Source organism: Gekko japonicus, unplaced genomic scaffold (genome assembly GCF_001447785.1).
Source record: "Gekko japonicus isolate JY-2015 unplaced genomic scaffold, Gekko_japonicus_V1.1 scaffold102, whole genome shotgun sequence".
Classification (NCBI taxonomy): Eukaryota; Metazoa; Chordata; class Lepidosauria; order Squamata; family Gekkonidae; genus Gekko; species Gekko japonicus.
Window position 1 is genome coordinate 965,307 of NW_015172006.1, and position 19,439 is coordinate 984,745.

Sequence of the window (19,439 nt, forward strand, 5' to 3'; positions counted from 1 at the left end):
GCCAAACAGGAGAAAGGGCGTACTGCACAGGAGAAGAGAAGAAGAAGAAGAGATTGCATTTATACCCTGCCCTTCCCTACCCAAAGGAATCTCAGAGCGGCTCACAATCTCCTTTCCCTTCCTCTCCCCACGACAGACACTCTGTGAGGTAGGTGAGGCTGAGAGAGCTCTTTCGAGAACTGCTCTGAAGGAACTTATGACTGACCCAAGTGACCAGCAGCTGCATGTAGAGAAGTGGGGAATCAATCCCGGTTCTCCCAGATTAGAGTCCATGCTCCTAACCACTACACCAAACTGGCACCACTGACTGGAAGCTCCTCCTGCCCATCAAAATAAACAGCAAAAGAAGCAGCATTTTCCTTCACCACTATTTATTTCAAGGTGCAAGGATTATGCGCATGCCTTGAGCTGGATAAGATCTTGGCTGATTATTCCTGACATTGTTAGACCACCACTGGGGTTGTTGTGTTGTTGTTTTTTTGGTGAGGGGCATTTACTAGCCTGGGATGGACCAGACACCTTGGCCCAGTCTCTTAGGTTACACCTCAACACCCAAACTCACATGGCTCCGCCTCCTTCACTGGCATTAATGCCCAGATCATTCTCTATCCTAAACATGGCTGCTGCCAGAGGAAACCATCCAGGCACTTTCAGCTCATGAAGCTGGATGAGGTAGATGGAGAAGAAACAGTGTGGCTTTACTAGGGCTGCTGGGGAGACCTGAGTTGAAAGGCTCTCTTAGTTCATGAAGCACAGCAGCGATTGAAGCACAGCAGCGATCTCTCAGCCTAAACTACCTCACAGGGCTGTTGGGAGATAAAATGGAAGGGAGAACCATCTGTGTCCTTTTAAAACGGACAGGGTAGGATAAAAACGTGATAGCTAAGTATGGCTGCGTACAACAGGGATCCCCATCACGGTAAGACTGATGTAGAATCACAGAATTACTGAGTTGGAAGGGATCTAGTCCAACCCCCTGCACAATGCAGGGAAGTCACAAATACCTCCCCTCCCACACACACATCCCCAGTGACCCGTTCCATGCCCAGAAGATGGCAAAAAACCTCCAGGATCTCCAGCAAAACTGGCCTGGAGATAAATGTGCTTCCTGGCACCAACCTGGATTTTCCCCCTATGCCAAACCTGGCTTTCCTCTTCTTCACTGGAGTAGGCAGTTTTCAGAAGAGCCCAGGAGGCAAAACTTTTATATCTGCAAGGGCTACCTCCACCACAAGGGGATGCTTGGCTTTGGACCTCTTAACATTTAGTTGAACAGCCTGAAGTTTTGTGACTGGATCCAGTCCCACGGCAGCCATTTTGTGATTGCCACTATTCCCCATGGCAGCCTTTTGGTTGTGGTGTTCAGTACCCTTTTTTCCAAAATTCCAAAAGCACCCAGAGGTCCAGTGATTCTGGGGACTCCTCCTCTTCACCTCTAAAGCAGTCTTCCGCTACACTAACATTCATTCTCACTTGAATCAATCCCACCGAGGGTGGCCGAGAAAAGCCTTGTTCTCCATATGCTGTTGAAACTAACACTACTTATGCAGAAAACTGCGCCTGAATTCATGGAAGCTTGCTATTTCTTGCTATAGAAGGGCATCAGCCTCCGTCTGCCAAGCGAGAAATGCCGCCGCTCAGCTGCCGCTCTCTCGCAAGGTGTGCGTCAGACATCTCCAGTAAGGCAGAAACTGCCGGAGGCCACGGCCACCTCCTCCGTCTGAGATAGCATTGTGCGCTCCCCCTCCCCGGCATGCCCAGACGAGGGGAAAGAATCCTGAGGTTTGTTGACACACTCGGAATTATTAATAGCAAATATTGCATATATTCAAACAAACTCCTTTGGTGGGAATTATTTCAGCGGAGTGACTTGCACAGCTCCAGCTTGCCAAAGGGCACAAAACAGGGAGCTGGCTGCGCTCTAGTCTGAGCACTACGTCCTCCTCCTCACAGGTGGGCTTGCTTAATTTGTCATCTGCTTACGGCAGATCCTGCGCCCTTTCCAGAGGCATCATACTGTGGGCTTCTCTCATCTAGACTGCCGTTAACCCTCTTCCTTGTTGGCTTCCCCTCCTACAGTCCCTCTAGAATGCCTCTCCTTACAAAATTATGCACGGTGTGGAGAAATCAGATAGGGAGAAGGGAAAGTAAATTATTTGCATGCTGCGATGAAAGGTCCATAGCACTCTACAGACACAATCTGGCTGCAATCCCTGCAAAGGCAGCCAGTATTATTATCCCCCTCTTGTGGGTGGTGGGCAGAAGCTCAGAGCTAAGGGCTGATTTTGTGAATTCCTGATGGAACTTTTTTCACCCTCCTCCATAATACTAAGAACCACCCAGTACTTCCTACATGTGTTTGCTTCATGGAACTGATTACCACCAGATGCAGTGGTGACTATGTTACCCAAATTGGGGGGTCTCCAGATTTAATCGGGGGGAAATAGCAAAATTGGAGACAGAGCTTGATGTTCTTCTATGGGCACTCCAGCAACCTCAGCAAGGAGGCTGCTGGAGTGCCCACACAACTACTGTCTTAGATACAGCTTTAAAAGAGGGTTAGACAAAGTCATGGAAGAGAGGTCCATAACAACTAGTAGCCACAACAGGTAAATGGAACCTCCATGTTCAAAGGCAGTATACCAGTTGCTGGAGGGGAAAACTGTTGCCTTTATGCCTGTTTACAGTCTTCCAGAAGCAGCTGGCTGGACTTGGGATGTGATCTTCAGCCTGATCCAAAAGGGCTGTTCTTACACAGAATTATGCTCTTAAATGATCTCTAGTGGCATCCTTGACTGTTTTCCCTTGCTTGTGAGAGCAAAACAGAATCAACCACAAGCTTTTAGACACCTCCATTATAGTGTTTCAGCTGGCTGCCTCTGGTGTGTTTTTACAGCATCACTGAGAGGGAAATGCCACTTGACAGGACCCTGCCAAAAGGAACTCAGAACACAGATCATGACAGGGACACAACAAAGATGGGGAAAGAGAGAGTCCTGTGCAGGGGGGGAGGGAGATGTAAACATAGGTGTGTGTCATTTATTTGAGTTGGGGCAAAGCCAAAGGTTTAATGGAAAAGATGGCTTTTTAGACAGGATTTGAAGAATGAAAAAAAAGAAGGAAAGACACCATCTTGGTTGTCTTGAGATGAAGTTCCAGGGCTTAAGAGGCAGAAAGGAGAATATGTGAAATTTACAGGAAACCTCTGGGGGGGGGGGGTAGGGCTGGAAGGGACAAACAGGCATAGACTAGGACAGGAAGACAGGAAGGCAAGGCTATGGAGAGTACTGGTGGTAAGCAAAGAGAGCTTGCTACATTTGGAACTGGAAAAGAAGATATGCAGAGATTTGCCATCCATGTTTCAAGTACGAAAGGCAACAAAATCAAGAAGGAGGGGGTCTTTATCGTCGCATTCAACTCTTGCATGAATTGCTCTTGTCCGGTCAGTACAGAGATGCTTATTTCAGTAAGGAGGCAATGGGTTCAGCATTCACACAGTACCAGGACTTGAGATGGGGGGGTGGGGAAGGAATAACATGAGTGACTCACCAGCCTTAGCTGGGGCTCAGTTTGTAAAAAACCCAGAGATGGGCTTCCTTGGTGGTCCCCCCCTCGCAATACACGTACACTCTCACTATGAAACTCCCTCCCGCAAGAGCTAAGAATGACTGCTTCTCTAAAGGCCTCCCGGATGGGTTAAGATTAGCCTTTTCCCCATTTTGAGTTAGACCACTGATATCACACACATCAATAGACATCACAGATGAGGATTTCGGAGATTCAAATCCTCACAGTGCCATGGAAGCTTGCTGAGTGACTTTGGGCCAGTCATGCACACACTCTCAGCCTAATCTACTCACAGGGTGGTTATGAGGATGAAATAGAAGGAGATGGTTGCAAGGCACTTTGGGTCCCATTGGAGGAGAAAAGTGGGGTATAAATGAATAAATAAATGAGGAAATACATTACTCCCATAAAGTTCAGCCACTATAAACAATGTTTTATTTATAAAAATCTTAACCGTCAGCCATTTTGTTCCTAGAAGTCTTGGGTTACATTCAGACATTACGATAAACCATGGCTTATGCATCAAATTTTGGTTAGCCTACAAAATGTAAGTAACAAATCCTGGTTTGTCAGCTTCTTGCCTCTTCTCCATTTCCCAGCAGGAAGGACATCTATATAATATCTGCATTCAGGTGGCTACAAGGAACTGCTACTCAACAAACTATGGTTTGTTAATTTACGGCCCCGGCCACACAGGAAGATTTGCCCCGCGGGAGGGACGGATCAAGGGCGCATCAAGCGGGCGCGATCATACCGCAACATCTGAGAAGCGGCGCGCACCCGTCCCCGATCCGTCCCTTCCAGCCGAAAACCCGCCGCAAAAAGGTAGCACCAAAAGAGTACTACCTACCTGTTGATGCGCAGCACGGGCCGGCATCTGATCGCTGATGCACCCGTCTCCCTGCAGCATACGGAGGCCCTGTAGATCTGCGCATGTGCAGCGGACTCGCCTCGCTCACTGATCTGTGGCTTCCCCCCCCCCCGGCATCTGATCATGCTGGGGAGCAACTGTGCGGCGGCTTAGGGGATCTGTCTGATCCTGCCGCCGCGCTTCTCTTTTGATGCGGCTCAAAAAAGCCGCACTTCAGCCGCACCTTTTTCCCCTAGTGAGGACTCCTAGTTAAATAGTGTTCCCACCTATCTAGCCATCCCCAATGTCAGCATTCAACTATAACAACTAACCCATGTTCGATGCAACCAGTTTACAAGGCATGGTTATTATGTGTCTTAACACAGCCTTATATACAAATGATACTCAAAATTAATATCCTCACAAATATCATTCCTAAATCTCTACTGAGTTCCAGTACATGGTCCATTTCAATCAACTATAAGGATGTCAGTGTGGGATGAGGACCAGCACAAAAATGGAAGGCAGCCGATTCCATTCCCCAAGCTGTCAGAAGCCACATTTCTTTGCTTTCTTTATTGTAAACTTTCTCCAGGATTATTTATTATTCAGCCTACCAGGTGGCTTTAGCATTGGAGGGTTCCTTCCAAGGCATATATTGACCACTTTCATTAAATTTAACTAGATATGGGCAACATGTTCATGTTCATTTCTCTGTGCTTTTTTTGCTTCAGTTGACTATGAAGACATTGAAGAGACATCTGGGTATTTTTTCCCCTGACACGCATTACTTTTACTGCACATAGTCTGAACTGTAAGACAGATAAATAATACTAAAGCAGAGCTCAGGATACAGGGGACAGGAACAAAGTACAACCATGGAAAGCCATAGAAGAGCAGGTTGCAAAGATGGGAGACCACAAGAACATGAATTAGAACTTTAGATGAACAGACAAAAAGGGCCAGATTTTTGCAATTCCATTCAGGGAAAAGCAACAAACAGAAGGATTGACTCATTAAGGTTAATAAGTCAAAAACATTTATGTAGTATTCGTCCATTCCCGACTTTACATATTAGGGATAAGATGTTTTATTCATTCTGTGATTGTTAACATACCAATAATGGTATATGTATGTATTTGTCCATTCTCTAACACAAAAATGTTCAACCATCCAAGAGACTGTAACAGACAAAATGATTAGATTAGCCTCAAAACTATTATTAGAATTTTATTTCATCAACTATTGTTTTGGGATTATTTGTAATTTTCAAATTAGGTATTTGCATTTTTAAATTATTTGTACATTACTACTACATAATCTATTTACAAGATTTATACCCTACCTTCCTGCCCTCACCAGGGCCACCAAGGTGGCTAACAGAAAATATATAATCAAAAACACGGCTTAAAAACCATTAAAACCAAGACCACTGATTATTTTGTATATCAGCTATTGTTTGGGATTTTCTCAAAATTGTATATTAGAAGTATTTATATTAATTTAAAATTATTTGGATATTATGGCTTGGATCCAACCAGCATTTTCACTCAGCCTCACTTCTCCCATCCTTATTAACAGCCCTTTCCCCACACAACTTTTGCCCATGCAGGTTCCACCATCCTCAGCATTGCCTTTTTTGGTGCTCCTTATGGAAAAATGCATTCTCTTTGGAAGTCTGAACTGAGCAAAACCTTCCCCTGGAGTTTTAAAAAGTTTTTCTCTCTTGGCAGAGAAGTCAATTCAATTGCTTTAGAGGCCTCGCTTCAGCCAACCTTTTGGAAATTCTAATATGTCTAGCTAAAGACAATGAGATTGTCCAGCTTCCCCCACCTCAATCTGGACAAATGATACCTAGCAGGGAACAGAGTTTTGGAGGAATTAAGTGCTAGGAAGACTTCAGGATGAAACTCCTGGAGATTTCAGGGAAAGCTTCTTTGACCTGGCCTGATCTGGTCAGTGGAAGAAGAGAGATAAGACTCCTGGGAGAGAAGGAGAGAGTGCTGATTCCATCAAGACAGAGAGAACTCTTACCTGAGGTCTGGAGCAGGCAGCCATTGCCATGTGCTGGCCTGCACACCTGAAAGAGGCTTCAAGGTGACAGAAACCCTGTAGAACATCTGTAACTTTCTAAACTAAGGAACCTGCCTTATATTTAACATCTGCTAAGGCATTAATGTCTTCGGATAGTGCCGGCTCTTCAGCTTGGAAATGGAGAGTCGGATTCGGCTGTCTTTCGAGAAAGGGAAACCTTTACATTTTACCTTTACGACATGTAAAGAGGGAGGGACAGAGGAACTGCATTTTATTCTTTCCTTTTGAATCCCTTGCTCAATCCAGTACTGCGCTAAGAGTATGCTTTGGGGCATTTTCTTTTTAATAAATGTGTTATAACTTTTGATAGTGGTAGTGGTAGAGACAAGCCCCTCCAGGTGGAGGGCTTGGTGGAATAGGGCCTGCAGGTAAAAGGAGGACTGTTCTGCCACACCCCTTTCCTTTTTGCACCAGCAGAAAAGTTGGCTAGAAGCAACCCTACATATGTTTGATTCACCATCCTTACTGATGAACGACTTCCCATTTTCAGTTTGGTTGGGGTACAGTCCTCTGCATTTGTGCACACAGGGAAGCAATGAGATTTATCTCACAGCCTCCTGGAAGGCAGTTTCAGGGGGCAGCCATGCTAGTCTGCAGTAGAACAGATTGATTTGAATCCAGTAGCACCTTAGAGAGCAACAAGATTCCAAGAGCTCCCTTCGGACCCCCATAAGCTCATACCCGCCAAAATCTTGTTGGCCTCTGAGGTGCTACTGGACTCACATCCAGCTGTACCATTTCCTGGAGATCCTGTGAAATGGAGGATGAGCCAGAAAGCGATGGGTTTTAAGGTGACCATGTGCCTACGACCTCACAGCATTCAAACCAGCAGCTTGCTAAAACGATCCCTGCGGTGACTTTATCAGCTCGGTGAGCATTTATTTGTCTGAAACCATTTGTTACATGTAAGAAACCATGGCTTCAGTGCCAAAACAACAAAAGAGTCTTGCAGCAATGGAAAAAACCCTAACATATTTATTGTGTCATAAGCTTCCGTGAGGCAGAGCCCACTCCATCAAATGCAAGAAATGTTACCCTCAGTTGCTACATTCTATATGAGCACAGGCACACAGGTGCAAATGGAACAAGGGGGGACTTATTACAAAGGGAGGCCAAGCAATCTGAAACACGGGTACGTTACATTACAAGCACAGCACAAACAAAGCAAGATCCTGTCCAAAGAGTAAACAATCCAATCAGAGTGGATGTGGACCACTTCAAACCACTGATGAATTGCAAACTAAGATGAATAGTGTATATAAACTTGGCAGGGAGGACAATTACATTCTGCAGTGAGCTAACCCCAATTGCCATTGAGCTGAAGTTTCATTTCAAATCTATGCATGAATTCCAAGCAAGCAATTTTCACTGAAGACTCACTTTGAAATTGTTCTGCTAAGAGCGATCCCCAACATGGCACCAGTGGGCATTCATGGAACTTACCAATGCCCTGGTGCCCAGCTACTGCTTCTTCCCCAAAACATCTCATTCCCAAAGCAAAGAGCCAGTCACAGCTTTCCTCCACTTCCTTGGAGTAGGAGGTGATTCAGAAGAGCCCGGGAGCCATCACCTTTGCCTCTGCAGGGGCCACCTATTTTGAAACAACTGCCACCACCTTAGGGGGATGCTTGGCTTGGAATCTTTTTCAGCATTTTGTGGAATTGCCTCCTATTTTGTGATTGGCCAGTCCCCATGGCAACTTTCTATGATTGGCTCCATTACTCATGGTCACCATTTTGCGGTGGCACCCACTGTTTTTTCTCAAAATTCCTGAAGTACTCACAAGCTTAACAAGGTTGGGGAGATCTGTACTAAAGCACAGCAACTTTACTTTAACGCTATCACTGAGTGTTCAAAAAGTTAAAGCGCTGCTCCACACTTGAGCATTTTCAAAATGTCAGATTTTTGTCAATTTATTCTCTTCCATACAGACAGTGTATAACCAATGTAAGTGACAGTAAGACAATGCTTGCACATGGTATGTGCTAGCATATTAGAGAAGGTGGTGAGTCAGTTTGCCATTGCTGGTATGGCTGGAGATGTTGGGTCCTGTGCCTCAAAGCTGGGGACTGGAATGGGTGCCTTTGGTTCTTTCTGTCCTGTTGCTGTATTTCTAGAACTTTGTTTTTTGTGCCTTGCAGTATCTGACACATCAACAAACCAAGGCCATTAGAAGTAACATCATCAGGCTTCTCGGCATACCATTACTATTTCTCCTATGGAAGGCGTAGGAGTGAATTATTCTAAACAATTCCCCAATGAATTTCAAAGAATAAAGGAAGATACATAGCCCACACAGGCTGTTATGCAGAGGCAGCTAATGAAGCATTCAAAATTTTGACATATTGAACCAGATCTAGAAAGATTTATCTGAAGGTTTCCCATAAGGAGCCTAAAATAGTGAGAGGCAGCTGGTGTCAACAACCCCTAGTCCAAGGGATTGCTGGTAAGGGCAAGCAGTACTCATGTTTACAAAGCCCTGGGATGTGAATACACACACACACACACACCGGTCCGGTAGCTGCCACCAGCCAGAAGCCGAGGACAAGCATCCAACCTTTCTGGGATTAAACAGGAAAGTCAGTCCTGCAAGGTAGGCCACCTACAGAGTGAGTTTCCCAAAAACAATTAACCTGGTAGGTGGGCACTTAGGTCTGGGAACTGGAATTAGATTGAAGCCACCTGAAGAACAAAACATCACAAAATGTGATTAAACGGAATTTATTAAAAGTAAGCATCGCATCCAAAAACCCAGTGAGCAAGATAGCCATTTGATGCAATAATATTTAAAATAGAACAAGAACAGTGAGGCAAAATAACAAAGCTAAATTTCAAGAGGCTAACTACACAGTAAAGCATTGGTTCAAAGTTACCAGATGTTACTATGTTAGGCTGAAGACATTCAGGAGTCAAAGTCCACTCTGCCCAGTTAGCATTGGGCAGGCAGGATACCTGGCCCATAGCAACAAGTGTCCAAGATGGTTTTAGGGAACCATAAGCATCGCATCCAAAAACCCGGTGAGCAAGATAGCCATTTGACTACGAGCCAACAAACAAATTGAAAGGCTGCCTTTTATGATCAAAGATCCTACATGGTCTGTCTGGGTCCAGATCACCGATGAACAAAAGGGTCAATCATGGTTCTGTGGTAGACCACTGGTCAATTCATGCTGGAATACTAGCTTCTGCTGGCTTGCTGGTATTCTAGTAAAGAATGCTAGATGGGTTGGCCATTCGTCTGATACATCAAGCCACATGGGATATGCTTATGCAAGCATGCATACTCAGTATCACTTAATACACATTTGATATGCCTTAACTGGAAAGTGATTCTTAGGACACACATCTGCTTTGCAAATTCAACTGGTAAAACCTGGGGATTCTAATAAAAAATTAGATAATGGAGAATCAAAGTCAGCCCAAGACTGCGCTAGACCAGTCCCAACATGTAGGTAATTCTTTATGCCAAACTTTTCTAGGGGAAGTGGGGAAGAATGAAGCTGGCGTGTTTCATCTTTGTGCACTTCCCTGGCAGAAGTGATACACTACTTTAGGAAATTTGTCTGCAAATCTGCTTCCACAAAAGATGTTTACATGTGTGTATGTGTGTGTTTAAACTTCTACATCATGCTGATCTGCATTATGTGTGTTTGAAGAAGTTCTCACTCTGTTTGAAGTTCTCATTCTGCTAACACAAGCAAGCCCACAGTGTCAGAGCTGAGTTGTCAAGTGAGTCAGGTCAGGTGAAAGAAATCAGACTCCAGGAGTTAAAAGCCAAGAATCCGAGCTCTGGATCACTCCAAAAGTCAAAGCCAGAACAATAATGATTGCTATTGTCCTGACAAAGCCCTATCTTAAGCAAGAAGCCTTTGCAGTTCTCCTGCATGCAATGGAGCCAATGGCCAGCCTAGATGGGAAGAGTCAGTCCAGAGCCCATGGAATGCTCTGATGTGTAACCCCAGTGGCTCACCATAGGGGAAGCAGTGCTCAGACCCCCAGCAGCTCCTGATACCTGGCAGAAGAGCATGGATGAACAGTGAAGATGGCAGTTGGTGGATCAACAACACACATGACCACATCTGTTCGAAAACAGGACATTCGCAATTCGAACGAGAAATGACTATGTGAAGGTATCATGCTGCCTTACACTGTGTCATATCACTAGACCATCTAGCTCAACATTGCCTGTACCAGCACTACTTACTCCATGACTCAGAGAGCCACATTTGCAGTTCTCATCAACCAAAACAGCAACATTACTTCCACCCCCAGCATGAGGACTGCACCTCAAGGGGGCTCACAATCTAACTCTTCTTCTGGTGGTTATTTCAATGTGGGAAACACCTGCCAAACACCCCACCTGGCAAGGACCTTGCCTGAAGGTGCCACGTTGGGGAACAATGTTCAGAAGAGCTACAGGTGGCATGAGAAAGAGCCACATGTGGTTCTTGAGGCACTGAATGAGTACTGACCTACACTGACTCTCCAGGTCCTCAGGTAAAGAAAAGTCTTTCCAATCACTTGCTCCTTGAGATCCTTTAACTGGAGGTACTGAAGACTGAACCTAGGCCATTCTGCATGCTAAGCACGCTTTCTATTATCGAGTCACTTCTTTCATCCATCTAACCCAGTGCTGTCTCCTCAGGCCTAGGCAGAGAAGGATCTTTCCCACCATCTGCTACTTGAGATTCTTTAAGCAGAGATGCCGGGCATCAAACCTGAGGCCCTGTGCACTCAAAGCATAATCTCTGCCACCAACCTGCTGCGCTCATCCATAATCACCCATCAAAAAGATATCCTGTGTTAGAAACCCCATTAAGTATTCTTAACCAAAATAAAGCTTACATACAAGGCAATCAGTGAGCAACAGGGATGGAGGGAAAAGCAATCACAAAAACACAACCGCTTTTCCAAAAATGCCCTCGCCTGAAGAAGTAAACTCTGACAAGTGTGTTCCCAACATCAATCAGCTTTGATAGGCTCACTGCAATCTGCTGATGGCAGTTTTAAAAGACAGGGCATGCTTAGAAGAAGAAAAAATGTCACCCCCATAAGTCTGAACAGTTGAGATGACTCAGCAACAACTGGCACACTACATCAATTTCAATAGCTGCAGCACGTCAGCAGCACGGCAACGGCAAACAACGGCATCAATTTCCAACCTTGAGACATATCAGCTGCAAAGCTCTGACCACATCAATAACTTTGGCGCACCGCCTATAATTCTTGGACTGCAGCAAATTAAACACCCCGGCTGTATTCATGGAGCTCCACTCCTCCTGGTTGCACAGAATTACCTTCCTAAGTCATTTAAAAGAAACATGTACAGGGTGCCAACGACATCAGACTGGCAAAAGATTTTCGTGGCTGTGTTCAATATAAAAATCTATGGGGCTTTGTCTTTAAAGAGCCTACTTGCTTTCCTCTGACAGGCTACTCTTCTACAGAGAAAGAATTGTTTTGTGTGGAGGAACATTTGGGTGTGCGAGCCCCTCCTACCTGCTAATCTCCTTCAGACCGAAACCTGAAAGTTGCCCTACTTGAAATAAAAGGTTTCAATGGGAGGCTCTGATGTGAAGTTACCAGGTTGGCATTCACATGCACATCTCACACTATCAAATCTAGGCTTGTTTGACTGAGATTGAAGTGGCTGGCTCAATACAAAAAGTAAATGTCCTTTTCATAAAAAGTTACTGCATGCCACTACTTCCCAAACCTTCACCAGTGGCTAAAACCCACTTCCCCTTCGGCATTTTGCTTGTCTGGATCTTCTTTTTATTTATGCTCCTGCCAAGTTACACAAAACATTCATCTTTTGGATCGCTGGGCAGTCTAGGCTACTTCCCTAACACTGCCTGTAATGATTCCTTGTTTTATATGTGTGTGTGTCTCTTTAAAAGTTTGGTTGCATGGCTGTGTGATGGACTAGAGTGCTTGAAGAGACAAGTGTGGTGTGATTGGTGATTGACAGAGAGGGGGAGGGGTTTTAGAAAGGGTTTCTGAGTGGATGAATGGGTATGTCCTTCAGGAGTGACAGTTAGAGGTTTGACAGTTGATAAAGACAGTTGATGTTAGTTCGTTCTGAGGTCTGAGGAAGAGAGACAGTCTTGTGTGTGATATGAAAAGTTGAATGTATAAGGAAACAAAAGTTAAATGAAAGTCTGAGTGACAGACTGGAGTGAAAAAGGAAACGTATATGACCCTGAGTAATGAGTTACAAAGTTACTTGAAAAATCCCTGTCAGAAAGGGAGCAGATCTTGTGTGAGACACAACGAAATTGTTAAAATTATTCACATTACTGGTTACATTGTTCTACACTTTTATTTATGAACTGTTTCAATAAATCTTCTTTTATTTAAGTCTGCAAGCTCTGAAAGAAATAATTTCTCAGGAAACACATAGACCCTCATGAGACTTAAAAACTCGACCTACCTATCCAGTGATAGCCAAAAGAAAGTATAAAGGTTTGGAAAGCCTAAAATTTCCTGGTGGCAGCCTAACCTACCCAGTTGAACAAAATAAAAAGAACACTTTAAAATGAAACCAGACCTCCCCAGATAAGGGGTCGTCACACTGCCCCTCGACCCCCTTCTTATTTTCGCCTTATCTGATTGCCCCTTTTTCTCAAGTGCACTTTCCTTGTCCTGCGACTGCACATTTTAAAAATAACCCCAAGGTTTTTAAAGGCTGTGGAAGGATTTCAAGCACAGAGGTGCATATAGAAAGAGGGGCATCTGCACACCACGTAGCCCAGCAGGCAAAGTCTACGAGTTTCTATACTGCTACCTCTTTCTCCACTAGGCCTCCAGTAACGACCATTTCATTTTTGCACCAGTTCCCATTGTGGATCTGAGTTTTATCATTTTCTTTGCACTGCTGGAAGCTCAAAAGATGAAACGAGCCTCACTACAAAGTAAAAATTTCTGCACATAGAAAACAATCAAACATGCCAGGGGGCAGAGTCATCCTTCTTGCTGACATTGCTAGTTTTCTATGTGCAGAGAACAGGGAGGTATGGAGGCACATTCTGTCACAAGGGAACCCACCTGCAGTCTGAAATGGTACAGTCCAGGAAAGGCTGACCAGCTCAGTAAAGAAGAGGCCACAAAAAGTAGACTCTTGCTTTTCCATAGGTCCAGCCACTGCAGGGGCACATGGCAACAGAGGCATTGGTGGCACTTCTGCATACACTTGCCTGGATCAGGACCAGGTGGAAGAGGCTCACATTTGGGTAAAGGGAATGAGAGCAAAAGAATTGCTCAGATCTCAACAGCTAACAAAGGGGGTTTTAAAAAAATAACATGCCCAGGAAAGCTCTCCTACAAAAACGCTCGCTGGCCCCTTCACTTCTAGTTAAGGCGTTTTTACATCTTTGCACATGTGGGAGTAAGCAAGTGGTCATGGGTTTGCTGGATGCTGTTTTATGCTGCTAATGACCCATTCCACCTAAGGTTTTAATGCTGCACTGAATTTTAATGTGGCTACTACTGTTTGCTAGTTTTAATTGTCTGTTTTTAACAGTTCATTTTAAATTACTGGTTTTATGGATGGAGAATTTTGTATGCCAGGCCTTTGGCAGAGAGATGGTTCACACACTCTTAACTAATGGGCTTGCATGCTGTTTTGGCCTTTTAACATCTCTTAAGGCTCCGCTGGCCTTTGGACCATTTATAGGCTACTGCTCTTTATTCTTGGCTTTTTGACTGTTCATCAAGGCTCCTGTTTTATTCTTTCTATTGCAGCTTTATTGCCACAATTATTTCTAGTATTTCAAGGTTTTATAGCTGGTTGTCTGATTTGTTTATTGATGATGTTTTATTGTTTCAACACAGATGGTAGAAGGCCCCTTGGAAGCTAATTTAGCCGAAAGCGGTTTCAAAGAAATAAGAAACCGCCTTGGGTGCTAATTGATTTTGGAAGAAATGTGGGGTATTCTGTTTTCTAAATAGAAACAAATAGGCATCGAGTTTGTTTTCCAGGCCTGGCAGCAGGGGTCTGCACGATAACTGCGCTGCTATTATGATTTATTTATTTTGTACCCTTTCATTATTGTATTAGATTATTTATATCCTACCCTTCCACCCATAAAATTGACAGCCAGGGTGGTAAACAAAAATGGCTATTACTGTAAAATGACAAAAGGCAGCATTATAAAACCTTTCAGCCTTCTCTTCCTCCATGGGGGAGCATTCATTGCATTTCCCACCAACTCAAAAAAATAAATAAATCTGGGAGGTTGGTCAAACTCAGACAGACAGAATGACTTGCCCAAGGTCACCCAATGAGAGCAAAGGGGTCTCCCAGCTTTGAGCCTGACCCTCTAACCATCACACCACAGTGATGCTGGGATGAAGCCAACTTGCAGACACACAAAAGAACAGACTGTAGGGACCTCACCTGAGACAACAGGCGTGACTTGCATGTTCCCAAACCAAAGCAAAGGAGAATATCCTTAACAGAAGTGGGGGAAATGCTCCCAAGCAACCCTTTCCATTGCGTGCCTTCTTGGGACCAGGAGATCGCATGTATACCCATCCCCTATAGCTAGATCAAGATGGGTAGCCCTGTTAGTCTTCCTGTAGCAGCAGAAAAGAGCAAGAGAGTCCAGTAGCACCTTAAAGACTAACAAAATTTGTGGCAGGGTAGGAGCTTTCGTGAGTCACTGCTCACTTCTTCAGATACTTCAGGCATATGAATTGAGCAGTGACTCACAAAAGCTCATACCCTGCCACAAATTTTTGTTAGTCTTTAAGGCACTGCTGGACTCTTGCTCTTTTCTACAACCCATCCCTCGGTGATTAAAGTAACAGAGAAGCAGAAGGCCACAGGATTGGGACCAGAGCAAAGCAAAAGATGCTAGCCTGTGTTTAGTCTCTCATTATTCCCTCTGTCTGCTTTGCAGATGGCTGGGTACAAGTGCAGGGAATTGCATGCCTTGCAACAATATGCTGTGCTGCTCTAGTGCACACCTGACCCAAAAAACAAGCCCCCTGGACTGATTTACTTGTAGAATTCAGTTTCTTAAACTCTGCCCGTGTATTTGGCAGACATCCATTCTAGGTGTTCAAAGAGATTTAACTGCAAAAGGCTATACTGTTTTTTAAAAAGTAGATCTGGGCTGGATAATGTGATGCATGTTTCAATTTAGGCAAATAGCTTTAAGGATAAACCTTACAAGAAGAGAAGCCCAGATCCTGGCTGCGCAACTGCTGGGGGTTCAGTGCTGCCACTGGGACTCCAGACAGGTCAAGGAAACCTATCAGAAGGCATTGTGACTGGAGAGGTATTTATTAATATGCCAGTGGGGGTCTTGAAGAGGTGGTGTGGATCTTAGATGCTGGTCGAGCCCTGCGGAGAATGGGCTGTGATTACCTATTTGTCTCCATCACCCAGGAACTGAAGCATGAGACAACAGGGTGTGATTAGCAGATGAGGGCATGTCATTACTGTCAACAGCATCATTTGCCACAGCAGCCATCGTTTAAACATTGCAACCACCCTCCCACCAGGTTGGGAGATCAGAAGAGTCAACTTCTTTTTTAAAAAAAGTCCAGTGCATTTATTTTGGATTTGGATAATTGAAGGTGAGACTTTTCTGTCCCGGACTGCATTCTTTCAAAGGTGGAAACACGTCTGTTTTGCATCAGTGAAATGGAACTGAGAACACAGGCACGGACAGAAGAACCCTGGGCAGGATTTCATCTCAAGCAACAGGTTTGCCAAACCTTGTGGAATACTATGGGAAATCTCAGGATTGAACATAGGAATTTGCAGTGGTGGGTTCACAACTGCTATGAGCTCCACTGGCAAGGGGACAGGGCCCATGGGTGGAAACCCTCATTTTGCTCTTCTTCTCCAGACGTCGCACTTTACATTTATTATATTTTTAATCCTGCATTTCAGATCAAAATGCACTTTGCAGCAAGGTAAAGCACAGGACAGTCCTACAGCATTCCCACCCCTCTATTATTCACCACATTCTATTTATTATCCATCACGTTCCTACCCACTCTTTCTCCCAAGATTTCAGGCAAGCATACACCGATCTTTTCCCCTCCATTTTACCCTTACAGCCAACCAGTAAAGTAGATTCGGGAGGGAAGGAAAGAGACAGAGGCCAGCGTTACCCAGTGAGCTTCATAACTGACCAGGATTTTGAATCCAGAACTCCCTAGTCCTACACTGTAACCACTACAGAACACTGGTATATCTCAACAGAGCACATTAGTGCATTCTGCACAATTCACTTCTCCTCGTCTCACTGGTCTGTGCGTGTGTATGAGCACACACACAGAGGACTCCTGCCTGGTTCTCACCTTCATCCTCCCACTCTCAACAGTGCTTCCCCTTCCTGATGCCCAAATCAAGTGCTGAAAGTTTTGTTTGGGTGTAGAACCTGCCATGTGTTCTCCCTTCCAAGACACAGCTGCTCCCATTGTTCACCTTAGGGCAGAACCAGACAAGCTGGTTCTCACCTTCATCCTCCCACTCTCCTCCCACTCTCAACAGTGCTCCCCCTTCCTGATGCCCAAATCAAGTGCTGAAAGCTTTGTTTGGGTGTAGAACCTGCCATGTGTTCTCCCTTCCAAGACACAGCTGCTCCCATCGTTCACCTTAGGGCAGAACCAGACAAGCAATTTTTTTGTTTGCCCAAGTCACAACTGACTTATGGCGTCCCCCGTAGGGTTTTCAAGGCAAGAGGTGCTCAGAGGTGGGTTTGCCGTTGCCTGCCTCCATGTCATGACCCTGGTATTCTTTGGTGGTCTCCCTTCCGAATACTGACTAAGATCGACCCCACTAAGCCTGGGCTAGCCACATCAAGGCACATACAGTTAGGGATTTTTTTTCCCTGGGAGAATGTGCCAGAACGGAGTTCCAGAACCTCTTCAACAAAATTCTTTTAAAATGTTTAAAAGTTCATGAGTTTTCGGTATACAGGTTGAAAACATCATTTCCCTCTTGAGAGTTCCAGCACCCCTTTTTCAAAAAGAAGAAGAAGAAGAAGCCCTGCATACAGTAGACTCAATACTGGAACAAGGGAAGGATTCAAAGGAAGTATACGGCAGGCTACACATTTGCCTAACCCCGAGAATCTTCACCCAAAGCAAACACCAAACACTGACAAAGAAAACCTCCCCCATCTGGCTTGTAGGTAGCATTCATTCACTACCAGTTCTGGAACTGGGGCAAAATCCCTTTCCCATCACAGCCAACACTCCATAGTTGCTTCTCAGTTCGTATACATGGGCAATATGAGACCTGACAGACAGGCTGCAGATTAATCACACACCCACAAAAACACAGGGAAGACAATTTCCAAGGATCGTATTCAAAGTGGTGTCTTTGCTGAAGACAACAGGCTGGCTCTGGAACTGGCAACTGTAATTGTAATGCTAAAACTCTTGATCCCAACCCAGCTGTGATAATGAAGGACATTCTGAGCTACTGTCACGATAAATCCCCCCAAGCTTCTAATTGCTCCTTGCCCCTCAGCGGGCTGCAGCTCTTGGCCATCCACCCTCCTTAGTCATCTAGCTGCTGCCTCCTCTCTTGCCTAGGATCTAACTACAGCTTATCCATCCTCCATCCTCACCACTCTTCAGTCCAATCTACCGCATCCCAAAACGTATTTCAGTGTCTCTTGTACCGTTCATTTCCACCAATCTACCAAAAGTAACCTTGTTTCCTTCACTGGTGGAACTATTTGTTTACATAACCCATACCTCTGTGCACGTGGTAGATGGAATCTCAAGTAGGAACCTTCTAAAAATCAGCCCTGTTTACAACTAAAGCCAGTTTACAGTCCTCGTGGTCACTGGAGAGTCTGATGAAGGATCAGAAATCAAGTTACAGCACCTGAAGTTCTGATTTAGTGCTAATCACATCCATGGAAAATACAGCTTCACTTCCTCCCAGGACATTTCCTTACCCTTCAAGCCAGGTGTGCTCAGCTGTGCCCAGCTGCAAAGTCCCTTGGGGTCCCATTATCGCCATGATCAGCTGCGAGGATGGATGTGCAACCAGTATAGGCTCAAGCCTCTCATGAGGATGGGATGCTCAAAAACAACCTCTGCCATTCCCTCAAAAAGGAGAAGCTCCCACTTGGCTTAGAGCCCCTGGCTATCCTTACTATAACACACAAATACCAGCGTGAAGGCAACATTTCCAATAGTCGTTTTCATTTGGAAAGGTAAAAAGAAAAGAGAGGGAGTAAACCCTACCTCAGATCCTTGGAACGTTTTGATCAGGGGCTGTTGAGACTCAGCAGCACACTCTTCCTTCGCCAAGCCCTCGCTCTGACTCTGGAGAATGGCTTTATCATTTAAAAGACTTTGAGACTTCGCAAACAATTCCTGAAGCTCCCTGTCCTTTTCTTTAACCATCCCATCTAGTTTCTAAGAAAAACAAAAAAGACACATGACGACGTGTGTAAAGTTAAGGATCATGAATAAACAATTTATGATCCTACAAAGTAGGTGTCCGATTCCCCATGCATTCAAAATAAATCCACGGTTGATGAACAAAGTAGAATTTATTGTAAAGCGATGGTTAGATTGGGAACAGAAGAATTGTTAGTAATGACTACAAGTCTCATAGGGAAACATAATAAAGGAACTTGAACCAGGTTAGAGCCAATGAGCCCAATTCCCGCTGGCGGGAATGTAGATAAAACGAGCGCCCAATTCCTTGGGAACCCAACGGTTCTACAACATAAACACAAGTTCAGTTCTCAGGCATCAAATACATAATAAGCAAAGCAACGCCATAACTCCTTCCCACCTCCAGCTGTGTGACCTTGAGCAGTTCCGCAGCGTAGCAAGCAAAGACAGTAAACACCTACTCAGGAAGAAACATTGGGGGGGGGGGGGGGACGCATAAGGTGACATGTAGAATAGAGCACACCACTCAATGGCAGCTTGCTGACAA

The 19,439-nt window shown here is 44.8% G+C and overlaps 1 protein-coding gene across 1 annotated transcript in view; it reads right to left on the minus strand.

The window, feature by feature from the left end:
* Positions 1-19,439, minus strand: part of CDK5RAP2 (CDK5 regulatory subunit associated protein 2) — a 204,707-nt gene that overhangs the window by 115,078 nt on the left and 70,190 nt on the right. Inside the window, exon 14 of the mRNA XM_015420167.1 lies at positions 18,734-18,907. Within this exon, the coding sequence (XP_015275653.1) occupies positions 18,734-18,907 (174 nt within the window). The remainder of the gene's footprint in view (positions 1-18,733; positions 18,908-19,439) is intronic.